Genomic DNA, 14,525 nt, shown 5'->3' with positions numbered 1-14,525 from the left:
GAAACTTTAAAATATTTGTTAAAATAACGAAGAACTTGGGGCTCCTGGATGGCTCAAGTCATTAAGCGGCTGCCTTTAGCTCAAGTCATGATCCCCTTGATCCTGGGATCAAGCCCTGCATCGGAGGACCTGCTCAGTGGGGAGTCTGCTTCTCCCTCTCTCTCTGCCTTCCTCTCTGCTTACTTGTGATCTCTGTCTGTCAAATAAATAAATAAAATCTTTAAAAAAAATAACGAAGAATTTTCATTAAGAATGTAAAACACATTCGTTTCACAAATCTTTTACAGAATAATCTGATATCAGTTGAACATTGGTGGAGATTGATTGCATAGCTGAGAGTAAACAAATTAATAACACATCTGAAGTTATTACACTTGATGTAAAATGTGTTAAAAGATTAAACATTTCATTGATTTGTAACATAAATGGAGTAACATATGAAAGGAGTCCCTAAAACTTTAGTGATAGACCAAACAAGGTTTGTTTTATGTAACGTAAGAATTCTGATACTGATTCCTACTCTTAAAATTATAGTAAGAAGTTGTTTCAACTCCTGTTTTCACTCATTCCAACAGATATTAGAGCATAGTCGAAATTTGTATCAATGGCAAAAAGATTATACCACTGTAGAAAGAGATGAAGAGAAAAAATAAATACCATAGACTTAATTATCATCTAGTTTCATATCTGGCAAGTGCTAAATATAAGTAGAAAATGTTCATTTTATATTTTTATATTACTTTATTTATAATTGTTATTTATAATTTGAAGATTAAAAAAACAGAGTCAAAAAGATTAATCTGGCTAACTGTTAAAGGACAGAGATGAGAATCACATACAAGTCATCTAAATCCCAAACTGTGCCCTCATACCACATCCCTCTGTCTCACTATGAGCTCAAAGCCACTTCACAGCTAGAATATAGACACACATAGGCATATGTGATGGGGTCGTGTAATGTGACAGAAAGCTAGGTAAAGATTAGTTAGTAAAGTTGAAATGTAAAAAAAAAAGATCCAAAAACTAAAAAGAGAAAAAAAGAAAACAGTTGAATTGCAACTAAGATAACAAAATCATTGAGAGAAAAAAAAAAAATCATAAATGAAGAATAAATTTGGTGTATTGGACTACACTTGCTAACAGATTTTATATGTGATCTGAAACATCATGGTAAACCACCCAATGCAGGCCACCAAGGCATCTATGAGCCCTAAGCAGGAGAGGGCTACTTGGTAAATTGTCAAGTCTCCTTTCACCAAGTAAGTCAATGAGGGACCCTTCTCCTTCATAAAGTATCTCACCCAAGAAGGGTAAGATGTTTGCCCCTGGCTGGAACAACATGAACCCCAGAGAAGGTGGAATGGAGTTCAGGAAGAAGGCAACAGACAGAAAACCCCTGCAGAGTAAGGATACAGTGTCTTCCATATTCCATTTTCTCATTGCATGGCAGGGTTCTAGCTGCACACATTAGCTAGGCTATATTTCTCAGCCCCTAAAATATGAAAATATAAGGGTTAAAGGATTGTGGGTGGGTTACCATTTTTTCCCTTCTGAGTCACCTGAACTGTTTAAAAGCATACCATAGGCAGCCACTGTAGAAAACATTATGGAGATTCCTTTAAAAATTACAAAGAGAAATACTATATGATCCAGTAATTCCACTACTTGAATATTTACCCAGAGGAAAAAAACACACTAATTCGAAAAATAGTGTTTATTGCAGCTTTATTTACAGTAGCCAGGATATGGAAGCAACCCAAGTGTCCACTGACAGATGAATGGATAAGAAAGATGTGGAGTGTGGGGTTCATTGGTTTCACCATGTGTACCACAATGAACTATTACTCAGCCATTAAAAAAAAGAAACTAGATTTTGCCATTTGTGACCACACAGATGACCTCAAAGTCATTATGCTAAGTGAAGTAAGTCAGACAGAGAAAAGACAAATACCATAGGATTTTACTTGTATGTGGAACCTAAAAAGCAAACCAAATTTTAAAAATGCAAAAACAAGACTCTTAAATACAGAGAACAAAATGGTGGTTGCAGAGGGGAGATGAGGGAGGGGTTGGTGATTAAAGGTACAGAATGGCATTAAGAAGTACCAATTTGCTCTGTAAAGTGACTAATTCATGGAGATGTAAATTATAGCATAGGGAATTCAGTCAATAATATCATAATAATGTTGTATGATGACAGATGGTAACTATACTTATTGTGGTGAGTACTGAGTAATATATAGGACTGTTGCATCCTTTTGGTATAGACCTGAAATGAACATAACATTGTATGCCAATCATATTTGTTTTAAGAAAACAGTTTAAAAAGGCAGCATACTGTACATTCGTAATGAAAAGCTTTTTCTTCATTTTGAGAGAGAAAAATTCTTCACATTAATTCCCTATTTTCATGAAAACATCCAACACTTTGTTGTCTATACACCATAAATAGGTAATAAGGATGAGACACAAAGTTGTGCCCGGTTCCTACAGTGAAATCTTTAAGGGAATGAATATTTACACACGGCAGAGACTCCAACTACGTGGTTGCCAGTTCCTCTGTTACATAATCAGCTCCTTTGAAGGCAGGCGCTGTATTGTGCTCAGGATTTTCCCGAGCACTTGGCACACAGGAGGCACTTGGAAATGTGAAGTGAATGAATTCGTAAATACACGAGCACTCTAGTAGCTTTTAATGTGTAAACTCCATGGTAGTCAATTATTTCAGCCTTGGAATCCCTGTTCGCTGTTTTTTCAGTTTTGCTAGAAGCCGGGCATCAAGTCATTGATCTCTCCCTCAATGTCTAAACAGTGTTTTGTTTTGTTTTGTTTTTCCCCCTTTCACTTTACATGTCACAGCTCCATTCAATCCAAATAAAGGTGCGGATAGCATTGTCAAGTTCGACACTTTTGGAGATGGAATGGGACGGTACAACGTGTTCAATTTCCAGCATGTGGGTGGCAAGTACTCCTACCTGAAGGTCGGTCACTGGGCAGAAACCTTATCCCTGGATGTTGATGCTATCCACTGGTCCCGGAGCTCAGTCCCCACTTCCCAGTGCAGTGACCCCTGTGCCCCCAATGAAATGAAGAACATGCAACCAGGGGATGTCTGCTGCTGGATCTGCATCCCTTGTGAGCCCTACGAATACTTGGCTGACGAGTTTACCTGCATCGACTGTGGCCTCGGGCAGTGGCCCACTGCAGACCTGTCTGGCTGCTATAATCTTCCCGAGGACTACATCAAGTGGGAAGACGCCTGGGCCATCGGGCCGGTGACCATCGCTTGCCTGGGTTTCATGTGTACCTGCATAGTCGTGACTGTTTTTATCAAGCACAACAATACGCCCTTGGTCAAAGCCTCAGGCCGGGAGCTCTGTTACATCCTGTTGTTTGGGGTCAGTCTGTCCTATTGCATGACCTTCTTCTTCATCGCGAAGCCATCCCCAGTCATCTGTGCGCTGCGCCGACTAGGGCTAGGAACATCCTTCGCTATCTGTTACTCAGCCCTGCTGACCAAGACAAACTGCATCGCCCGCATCTTTGATGGGGTAAAGAATGGCGCTCAGAGGCCGAAATTCATCAGCCCTAGTTCTCAGGTTTTCATCTGCCTGGGTCTGATACTGGTGCAAATTGTGGTGGTGTCTGTGTGGCTGATCCTGGAGGCTCCAGGCACCAGGCGCTACACCCTCCCAGAGAAGCGGGAAACAGTCATCTTAAAATGCAATGTCAGAGATGCCAGCATGTTGATCTCGCTGACCTACGATGTCATCCTGGTGATCTTATGCACTGTGTACGCCTTCAAAACTCGGAAGTGCCCAGAAAATTTCAACGAAGCTAAGTTCATCGGTTTTACCATGTATACCACGTGCATCATTTGGCTGGCCTTCCTCCCTATATTTTATGTGACATCAAGTGATTACAGAGTAAGTCTTTGAATGGTTTCTTCTTTTCCTTCTTCCCTTATCCTGTCAATATTTTGCCATGTAGGATTTGAAATAGACCTATTTCATCTCATTTATTAGGTTGGTAACTGCGAATGCCATGAGGAACCATCATATTATATATGGAAATCAATCCAATATATTTTAAAAGCACTTAATTAGTGAGTATAATACACAAAGCACCGTGCTAGTCACAGAAAGGAAAATAAATGTAAATGACATGGTCATTTAAGCAATTTGTAATCTTGTAGGAGAAAAATATAATACACGCGCCCACCTAAAACTTTTAATTACATTTAGAAAGTGATTCACCAGAGGGTAAGAATTAAACCACTAAGAACCTGGTGAGAATACTTCAAGTAAGATGAAAGAGGACCTGGCTGCCACAAATTAATCCGTAAATTAAAAGAGACTTCCAACATTAAGCCAATATCAGATCTAAACACTGTGACTCAAGCTTCAAATAAGCATCATTACTTCTCTAAAAGAGATTAAAACATAATGTTAATTTGTTACACTTGTTATACAATTTTAGTTTCTGTAGGTGTTTGCTGCATATTCCTCAAACTAGTTAAAAATATTACTGCATAAGTTCAAGTAACCTAATGAAGTCATTATTCATAAAGTCTCTAGCAATGCATAGTTCAAATTTCTGGGCATCAATATAATTCTTCTCTTCTGAAAGAAACAGTTTGTCATTCTACCATAATTTCTTAAATTGTTGAAACCATCCATCAGTTACTTTTGCATATATTTCTGATTTTAATATCTTCTGAGGAGTGAGTTTAAGAATTTTTTTCTCTTGAGGCAACTGGTTTTATTTTTCGTATTTCTTAAGTTGTCATAAAGCTTTCCAGAGGCAAAACATTTCCTTGTTACCTCATAATTTCACAAAGTAAAGTGCTGCTGTAGGCTGTAACCGTCCCCAAATCTTCTGTTTACCAGCAATTCCTGTATTACCGAAATCTTGAATATTGCAGCTCAAAAAGAAGACAAAGCTATTTAAAATATGGCCTCAAGAGACTCGCAAAGCTCAATGTTGCTTGTCTTTTAAATGATTCGTAACCACGTGACTCAAACTGCAGACTAAACTAAAGGAAGAACAGGGAAAATAACTTAAGTTCAGGGTTGGGGTAATGGTCAGGCATGCTACGACCACCGTAAAAAAAAAAAAAAAAAAAAGTTGGAAAATGTGTCAGTGGAGAAAACATCAGAACTGAATCAGCAAAATCAAAGGTCATATCACATGAGCCACAAGGGGGTTAGAACTGAGAGAGTGGGGATTAAGATGGACAGCTAGAGCTAATGCATTTTACTGCTACCCTCTCCATCCTCTGTCTACACGTTCACAGCCACTCCTACAGATCTGGAAGGATTTAAGTTCTTAGGAGGCTATCTTCAGCAGACATGATATAGGGTATGGAGACTGTGAACCAATTACTATATTAATTATTTAACCCTGGATATGTGATTTGAAACTATTCATTCTCCAAAAAGCTACCAAGAAAAAAGAGCAGATGATACTACTGAGAATAAACAAATAGCATTATGAAAATTTAATTTTATTGAATGAATTAATGTTTATTTCTAAAAGACAAAAAAAAAATGACTTTTTTCTTATCACGGGATAGCAATATAGGAGATCAACTGACTCAAAGGAATTAGCAGACGATACCAGAAGTTTTACCATGTGGCCTAAAGCAAATGGGCAGAGGTTGCAGAGCATTTTCGGGTCCAAGCTAATTAAGGCACCCAATCACACTGAAATCATCTGAGGCCTCACTCCTTGCAAATAATTCCAATCCTAAATTTGCAAAAGAAACAAGAAGATAAAATGGAGACTCCAACACATTGGTTTTCAAATTCGACTGTGCATTGAATCAATGGGGTAGCTTTGGAAAAAAATGTATTGGTACCTAGAACACAGTCCCAAAGATTCTCATTTAATTGGCCTGGGCTGTGGCCTGGACAACCGGATTTTTCAAAGCTCCCCAAGGGAGTAATTTGCAGCCAAGCCTGAAAACCACTGCCCTACTGAATCACATGCTCTTATTGTCTCACAGATGTCTTTAGGTAAAGCATGTGCTGTTTTGAAATTCTTTGAAATATTTGTCAAAATTAGAAAACTGAGGAATTTTATACAAATATTCAAATTCTTGGTTTTTCTCTTTTTTTAAAAAAAGATGGTTCCTTTAATATTTTGTTTTTATTTATTTAACAGACAGAGATCACAAATAGGCAGAGAGGCAGGCAGTGCGGGGGGTGGGGGGGCGGGAAGCAGGCTCCCCACTGAGCAGAGAGCCCAATGCAGGGCTTGATCCCAGGACCCTGAGATCATGACCTGAGCCGAAGGCAGAGGCTTAACCCACTGAGCCACCAAGGCACCCCTTCTTGGTTTCTCTTAACAGACTCAAATTCCTGAATGCAACATTGAGCCAGACCTTGGTGTTTATGCCTCTAGACAGAGCACACAGCTACCAATCCTGGAATCTTACAACTGGCTCCCTTCACTTAGGCATATGCATGAACCTATAAGCACTTGAACTTGAGACCACTGTTCTAGAAATTCCAGTACAAGAATGAGATTTAAAATGTCCCAGAGGGAGACCAGGTGTTTCAGATAGAATGAACAGCATTAGAAAAGTACTCAGCCAAATATTTACAAGCAGCCAGTAGGAGTTTGGCCATCAAACAGTCAGCAAGGTCTATGACTCAGTACGTTGCCACCCATTGTGAATTATAAATAAGTATAAAGCACTACTCTAGTCTTCAAAAAGCTCATATCCCAGATGGGAAAAAAATTAACAAGCATGAAAGAATTCAAGATTAACACAGGAGAATTTATAATTAAATTGGTGAAACAAGCTCTTAAATGCCTACTGGTTTGAAAAAAGAGTTGGATCAGTAAGAATGGTCTTTCCAGGAATACTCCTTCAAGAGGAGGGAGTTCACACTGTACCTTGGTAGGAAAGTGCAGTTACAGAGCTTAGAAAATATAAGGCATATAGGGAATATTCTTGAGGCAAGACAGGAATGAACCAAGCAGAACACAGGAATACTGGTCTTACTCAAGTAGAAAATGGGTTTGGAGGAGGAGTCTAGTGAAAAACTAATGGAAATTGGCCACTTGGTGAGATTTTTAACAGGCAGAGGAATTCATTTAAATAATCAGTAAGGGCTCTGAAGTCCTGCTATTTTTAAATTTTTATTTTCTTTTGGTTGGTTGTTGGCTCAGGCAAAAAGTGACATGATGAGAAATAAGAGGGAAAGATAGGAACTCGTACTGATCAACCCTCAACCTTACTAAATACTCTGCATATATGAGTTCACTTATCCTCATTAGCACCCTGAAAGGCAAATGTTAGTATCCCTGTGAGTAAACAAACTCAGAGGATAATTAACTTCCCCTGTGCCACAGGTAAGAAATAGTAGGACAAGTTTTTCCAATGCAAATCCATGCCTTTCGTATTACATCCCAGACTTATCTATCCTTAATATGGCAGATGAGTTTGAAAGAATGGAGTCTAGAACAAGCAAAACTAGTTGAAACTATAAAAGCATCCAAGACCCAGCAAGCAAGAACTTGAGGTAAGAATCCAAAAATTCAAACATCTTTGAGAAATATCCAGGCCATCTCCTTCTGTATCACAGCATAAGAATCAAACACTGAGTCATCAGGGATCCAATCACAGTTGAAGTGATACAAATAAAAGCTAGGTCATGTTTGGGGGGAAATCATCCATAAAGGATTTAATAGTAATTATGGAGTGTTCTATTCATTCAAGTCTTCCCAAAATATTTGAGTACTTATTATGGGCCTTGGAGATAGAGCTATCAACACAAACACACCTTTTATAACGTTTATAACTTATAGGCTAGTGAGGGAAGGATAGGGATAGAGAGGAAATAACGAACCCAGGAAAATCCAAGGTAATTCATGCAGTGCTTCAAGGGCTGTGATGGAAGAAAAAGGGGGTGATGTCACTGCAGTGTTCCTGAAGCTTCAATGTACGTAGCTCACCTGCATACCTGGCTAAAAAATAGATTCTGATCCAGTAAGAAAAGAGGCAGGTCAAGATCTGGGTTTCTGGTGAGCTCTCAGGTAGTGGAGATGCTGCTGGACAAAGGACCATACTCTGCATCTCAAGATGATGGATTTTACAGGGTGTGGCACAGGTGGGCACTTTCCTCACAGTAAGCAGAGCCTCTGGAGGCGAATGGAATTTTGACAAGGTTCAAATACTCACAAAAGCATTCATTCCAGTTTTCCCATGTTGACTATTTTGAAGATTTAAAAGAAATATTTCAAATCTCAACGTCTTTCAAAATCTGTCTGCCACGCCTGCTAGTGTCTACTTCATAATACTCTGCTGGAGGATGGGAAGGAGTTAGCAATGGGGATTCTATGTGCTACTTAAAGGAAATAGCAAGGATGAATAACCCACGCAAAAAAAAAAAAAAAAAAAAAAACCACTCTTAGAAAAGCAAGGTATTTATGGCTATAGTTTAATGAGTAGATGGAAGAGTGATTTTTCTCTGCGAGGCAGGCAGGGAAGCTAAATCATGTAGGACTTTACAGGCCAGAGCAAAACAGTTTAGACTTCATCTATATGGAAAAAGAAACCATTGGAAGATTTTAAGCAGAGGAGTTTGATAATCTCACATTGTATGATCTCACATTCTAAGCAAAAAAGAACAAAATATATCAAGTTGCTGAAGACACAGACTTAAAGGTAAAGGCAGGAGCCCGGGAGACCGGTTAGGTGGCTGCGGTGGATGTTCCCATTACATGGAAGAATATTAACAGTGGGGACGGAACTGCCAGGGGTTTTTACCCATCTTGCAATCTACCAGGTTAGACTGTGAGGCTTCAGGGATGCTGGCAGAAGACACGGGACTGCCGATTCAGAGACAAAGGACTTTACTACCCACAGCCACAGCTGTAGCCAGAGTGCAGCAGTTAGGGATGTGCCCCAGGCCCCAGTTTTCACTAGGCAATATAAAGGGGGCTAGCTGACCCTTGTACAAACAGCCTCAACACAGGATCAGTATCTGCCTTAAGACTGATTATGTCCTGCCACTGCTCTGTTATTGATTCTGTCCTTATCTAAAATGTTGGGAGTGTGTTCGTCATAGGGTTTACTTTAACTATTGACTTCTTCATTTGAGAGACTGAATGCATGTGAGCCGTGGGAGGCGGGTAGAGGGAAAGGAACAAAATCTTAGGCAGACTCCCCACTGAGCACAGAGCCTGACATAGGGCTCAATCTCAGGACCCTGAGAGCATGAACTGAACCAAAACCAAGAGTCAGATGCTTAACTGACTGAGCCACCCAGGCACCCCCATCATAGGTTTTTAGCATTCATTTTTATTTCTAAAAAATACTGCACCCAAACATTATTTCTGTCCTATCACAGCTCTGTTATTGATTCTGTCCTTATCTAAAATGTTGATAGTGTGTTCATCATGGGATTTATTTTAACTATTTACTTCTTTGAGAGAGAGAGAGACAAACCTGAGTATCCTTCTCCTTAAAGCAGTTAAAATCAGGGTGGTGGGTGAAGGAGGCATCAGCAGCAGAGGGAAAGAGTATCTCCACACTAGTGAGTAAAGAACATTAGCTTTCAATTTTAAGCATGCAGCAGCTACACTTAACTCAGCGGAACAAGATCCAGTGTCTCTGAACCCCCCAAAGCCTAGACAGCACAGCAAGATCATCATTACTGTCACTTCATTTCAACTTTGGGAACTCCCTGACTCAGAAGCCAGAAGGAGATAGCTTTCTGCCTGGAGTACATGGTTTGTGCACTTAGGCTAACTCACCCTTGACTTGAGCAGCAGTGACTTTTTTAAAGAAGTCCATCTTAATCCGGGGCACTTGCTGTCTCATCGTGATAACATCTCTCAGAGTCTCGCCTGGTTTTAGCCAAAGGGCTGGGGATGTTTTCCAGTGCCGCAGCCAATCGCAAGAATTCATCTAGATTTCTTTGTGTCACTTTCATTCTTTCATTCTGGAATGCAGCCCCTCTGTCAGCATTTTAAATCCAATCCAAGTCAGTAAGAACCCAAATACTAATCAGTTGCCTCATCTATGGTTTCCAGAGCATTTTTCTGTCTCAGAGGAATCCTGCAAACAGGCGAAGCTCCTTTTTTGCTACCAGGTTCTGCTGCAAAAAAACTGAGAGACCGGGGCGCCTGGGTGGCTCAGTGGGTTAAAGCCTCTGCCCTCAGCTCAGGTCATGATCCCAGGGTCCTGGGATCGAGCCCTGCATCGGGTTCTCTCCTGGGCAGGGAGCCTGCTTCCCTTCCTCTCTCTGCCTACTTGTGGTCTCTGTCAAATAAATAAATAAAATCTTTAAAAAAAAAAAAAAACCTGAGAGACCTTTGTCATCTTGGAATGGATGTAAATTTGGCAGGAGAGACTATAGGGAGCCCTAGCAGGGCCCAGCTGTTGCCATTCTTCTTCAGCAAGAGTTTACGCACCTGGCCCCCTCAGCTCCCAGGAGAATCAGCTAAAGTGCAGATGATTCACCTAGAGTTTGCCTTCTCTGTGGGTCTCTCCTTTCATGCTCAGTATCAGAGCATGTCTCTGCAAGTTTGATGTGATAGGGAGTTGAACTTCCTGCCCACCCAGGACCTGGATTAGATTAGGGAGAAAGGGGCACCTGGGTGGCTCAGTGGGTTGAGTCTCTGCCTCTGGCTCAGGTCATGGTCTCAGGGTTCTGGGATGGAGCCCCGCATCGGGCTCTTTGCTCAGTGGGGAGCCTTTTTCTCCCTTCCCCCTTCCCCTGCCTGCCTCTCTGCCTATGGTGATCTCTGTCAAATAAATAAATAAAATCTTAAAAAAAAAAAAAAAAAAGATTAGGGAGGAAATCCGCTCCATACCCTAGGGGAGAGTTAGCAACAATTACAGCACTGATCCGGCCGCTCTATCTGAACCCACTTCCGGTCACTCAGCCCTCAGCCCTTCCCCAGATCCACCTCATTCATTAACAGGGAATAAGGGGAGCACTATTACTGCCTCATTGGCCATAGAATTTGGTCAACGCTTTTGCTACTGATTCTCTTGTACTTCTCTCAAATTTTGTTAATTCAGCCCCTAAGGCCCTCAGACTTCCTCGTTGAAAAAGCCATTCTGACCTCATTGCCAAAACTGTCAAAGACTGTATCATCTGAGATTTAACTCTACTTATAAGGTAACGCGTTAGCTTGCCACAGTTTTGTTGACGCTGACTTTAAGACTTTATGACTGAAAGCAATAGTGGTAGCCGGAGGGTCAGCTTTGGCTCTGGTTCCTTGAACTCCACTCCCCATGGGCTGTGCAAAGTGGGTCACGTGACCACCGCACAGACAGTGATGATGGAGAATTGTCTTCCAAAGGAACAAATGGAACTTCCTGGACTGGATGAGTGGGTGTAAGAGAAAAGGCCAAATCAAGCATGACTCCCAGGTTTTGGGCTTGCACACTTGGCGGGGATTTGATGTCACTTACCCAAGGGGAGACCCTTGGAGGAAGGGATCAGTTTTGGTCACCTATTAATCCCAATATGCCTGCTACGTGTCCAAGACAATATGCCAAGATAGCAAATGAATCTATGTCCGGAGGCCGAGAAGACAGGTTGGAACTAGTAATAAATATTTGAACTACATGAACAGAGGAGGTGCTTAAGTAAACTCAAAGAGATGGTGAAGAAAAGACAATCCAAACTGAGGACTGGGACATTCTAGCACTCGAAGTTCAAGGAGAAGTGAAAAAGCCAACAAGAAAACGAAGGCAAGGAACTTGCAGTGAGGGAAGTCTGTCAAGGAAGCCAAAAAGAAGGAAGTAATTAACCATGTCCAGTGGTGCGGGGAGTTTGAGGAAGGTGAGAGCAGAGCACCATGAAGAATTATACATTTTTTTTTTTTTTTTTGACAGAGAGAGATCACAAGTAGGCAGAGAGGCAGGCAGAGAGAGAGAGAGAGGAGGAAGCAGACTCCCTGCTGAGCAGAGAGCCCGATGCGGGACTCGATCCCAGGACCCTGAGATCATGACCTGAGCCGAAGGCAGCGGCTTAACCCACTGAGCCACCCAGGCGCCCCACCATGAAGAATTATAGATCAAGACAAATTTGCAGTGGTGTGACTTATTAGAGGAACTGGACACATGAATTTATTAGGCTACTATTTGGACTCTGTAAAAAAAAATTAAGTAATATGCTGTATAAACTATGATCAACATGCATCTTCAGTTTTGCTGCCCCTTGCCTCTTTAGTATTCGGTGAGAGTAATAAGTCCCCACCCCTGGAAGAAAATCCCAGTGGGCACATTTAAATCCTGCTCGTTCACCACAGGTGAGGCCCCTTTCTGGTGCTGGGGAGAAAGCAACGAATGAAAATGCTTACAACCGTGGCAAGCCCATGAGTATGTGCTCTTAGGTGAGATTGTTCTACAGTCATTTTCAGTGGAAAATAGTCTCTATGAGGAAATTAAAATGCCTGGTCCTGTGTAATTATCAAAACCATACCTTGACTTAACATCAATCCTCATTTTCTCCCAAAGTCTGGCCTGCCTCCGGCAGAGAGCCTGCACTCCCTGACTTTTCTCTTCCCCTTGTTCACACGCCCCAGTCCACCAGTTGCTGTTTCCCTCTCAGCCCTGGTTAAAAAGTAATAAGGAAGACGCTAGAAAATTCTTACATAACTGGATGGTTTTGTGATCTCCGCAGTGTTTTCTAAACACACGTTCTTAGGATACCTGATGGTAACTAAGGATTGTTTTTCATGCAATATTCAGAAATTTCCAGCTGCTTTCTTTTCTCCTGCTGGTCCTTGAGTGAGCTGGCTGGCAAATCCTACCTTAAGTTGTCCCTTGGGGCTCCGTGCTCAGTCCCAGGGCACCCAGCTATACCCCGCCATTGACCTCTTTCTAGGAAGAACTCCAAACTCCTCCACACGAGCCCAAGACTACCCATGATGGCTCTTTCTAGTGTGGCCCATCTTGCCCACGCATGGGACTCACATATCTTTTGTTCTGATAAATTCTTACAGTAAAGGACAGTCTCTGCACAGTAGCAAGCTGTGCCAAGAAAGTAATTAGCCTTTTCTCACCTTCTAGATTTCCGAGACAGGAATCAGGCTCCAAGCCAGGGCATCCTCCTCCCGCAAGGAAAACCTTAAACCTTCTGTGAAAGGCCATAAGGAAGCTCTCCTCTCTAGGTCTTCAAAGCGAGGCGATAAGCTCAACCTTCTTCCTTCACGGAGGAAGGGTCTACAACTCACAGCACAACTTTTCCAATACATCTTCCTCATAAAAGCCTCTCCTCTCCTTGTAATGTCTTCAAGTGCGGAAAGTTTCAACGTTAAAGGCATGTTTTTAGAAAAGGTTTCCTTGAAAACTGGCACATCGAAACATGCCTTGCCCTCATTATAATATCTGATATCTCTCCTGTCAGCTCCATAGTCAAGGCTGAGGAGGGAGGGGTGGAGCTCTAAAGGAAGAATACAGTCCTGATATTGTTTATCTATGTAAAAATAAAAACAAATTATGCTAGAAATTGGACTTGCTATAAATAGCACCGTTATGATTTATCAAGTTTCTTACATCGTGGAATGAGATAGTTGACTCTTTTCTGAGCAGTTAGCAAAAGGGAAAGGAGCCTGCAGTGTAGGGGCCAAGTAGGACAGTTAAAAGGGACAAGAGATTTAAAATAGAGAAGACAGATTGTGCTTTTAGCATATAAAGTAAACCCAGAGTCTGAAGAATTACGCTACAAGTATAACCTGAATTTTTTTTAGTCACAAACAGAATGCAGCCTTCTAACGTTATGTGGCTTCTCCAGTTAATTGTTCAGTCTTCAGCTTTCTTTGATCAGGGAAGAAGGTAGGACACTTTAGGGCATGAGAGATTATGCTATCTAGTAATAGCATTGCCTGGAGAAAGAGGACAAAGACATCTAAAATTACTCTAGGATTTACCATAGCTCCTCTGAGTAGAAACTGAAACAAGAAATAATTAATTTCTGTTTTTCAGTACTGAAAGCAATAAAATATATAGAAGCTAATTTAGGATTTTCCAGAAAATGTATGGGAGCTGAAGTTAGGACAGTTGATGAGATCAGTGAAGATGAAGAGTGAAAGTCAACAGATGAAAAAAAGATGATAAAACCTAGTTCTGAGGTGTACTTTCAGGGGAGGCAAAGAGGAAGCAACAGAAATTTCTCTGTCAAAAACAGGTGTATGGAAGCCTAGAGAACAAAATGATTGAGCAGGGAGTACCAGATGTATCAAAATTTCAGAGAGGTGCCAATGAAATAACTAAAGATGGAGACCCCAGAAAAAAGTTGACAATGTCCCCAATTTTGAGTAGGGAAACCAATGGCTGATAGGCAGAATTCCCCGCAAAAAAAAGAGAGATGAAGGAAAGTGTAAAAGACCCCAATTTGTTCATGATTATAGTAAATCTTAAATAAGCCAGCTTGATGGACTGAAACCATCAGCAACCTGGTCCGTTCATCACTGAATATTGATATTTTACTATTCAGGATTCTGACTGAGGGGGTTCTGCAGAAATGTCTTTCTACAAATATAAAGAAGAAAAC

At 41.1% G+C, this 14,525-nt stretch overlaps 1 protein-coding gene across 2 annotated transcripts in view; it reads left to right on the top strand.

Moving 5' to 3' along the window:
• Positions 1-14,525, top strand: part of GRM3 (glutamate metabotropic receptor 3) — a 225,104-nt gene that overhangs the window by 196,197 nt on the left and 14,382 nt on the right. Inside the window, exon 4 of one of the 2 annotated variants that reach the window (XM_032304952.1) lies at positions 2,860-3,926. The exons of the other annotated variant lie outside the window; for it this stretch is intronic. Coding sequence (XP_032160843.1) covers positions 2,860-3,926 — 1,067 coding nt within the window. The remainder of the gene's footprint in view (positions 1-2,859; positions 3,927-14,525) is intronic. 2 annotated transcript variants of the gene reach the window in all.

Source organism: Mustela erminea, chromosome 11, assembly GCF_009829155.1.
Source record: "Mustela erminea isolate mMusErm1 chromosome 11, mMusErm1.Pri, whole genome shotgun sequence".
Lineage (NCBI taxonomy): Eukaryota > Metazoa > Chordata > Mammalia > Carnivora > Mustelidae > Mustela > Mustela erminea.
This window is presented reverse-complemented; position numbering and strand designations above follow the sequence as displayed.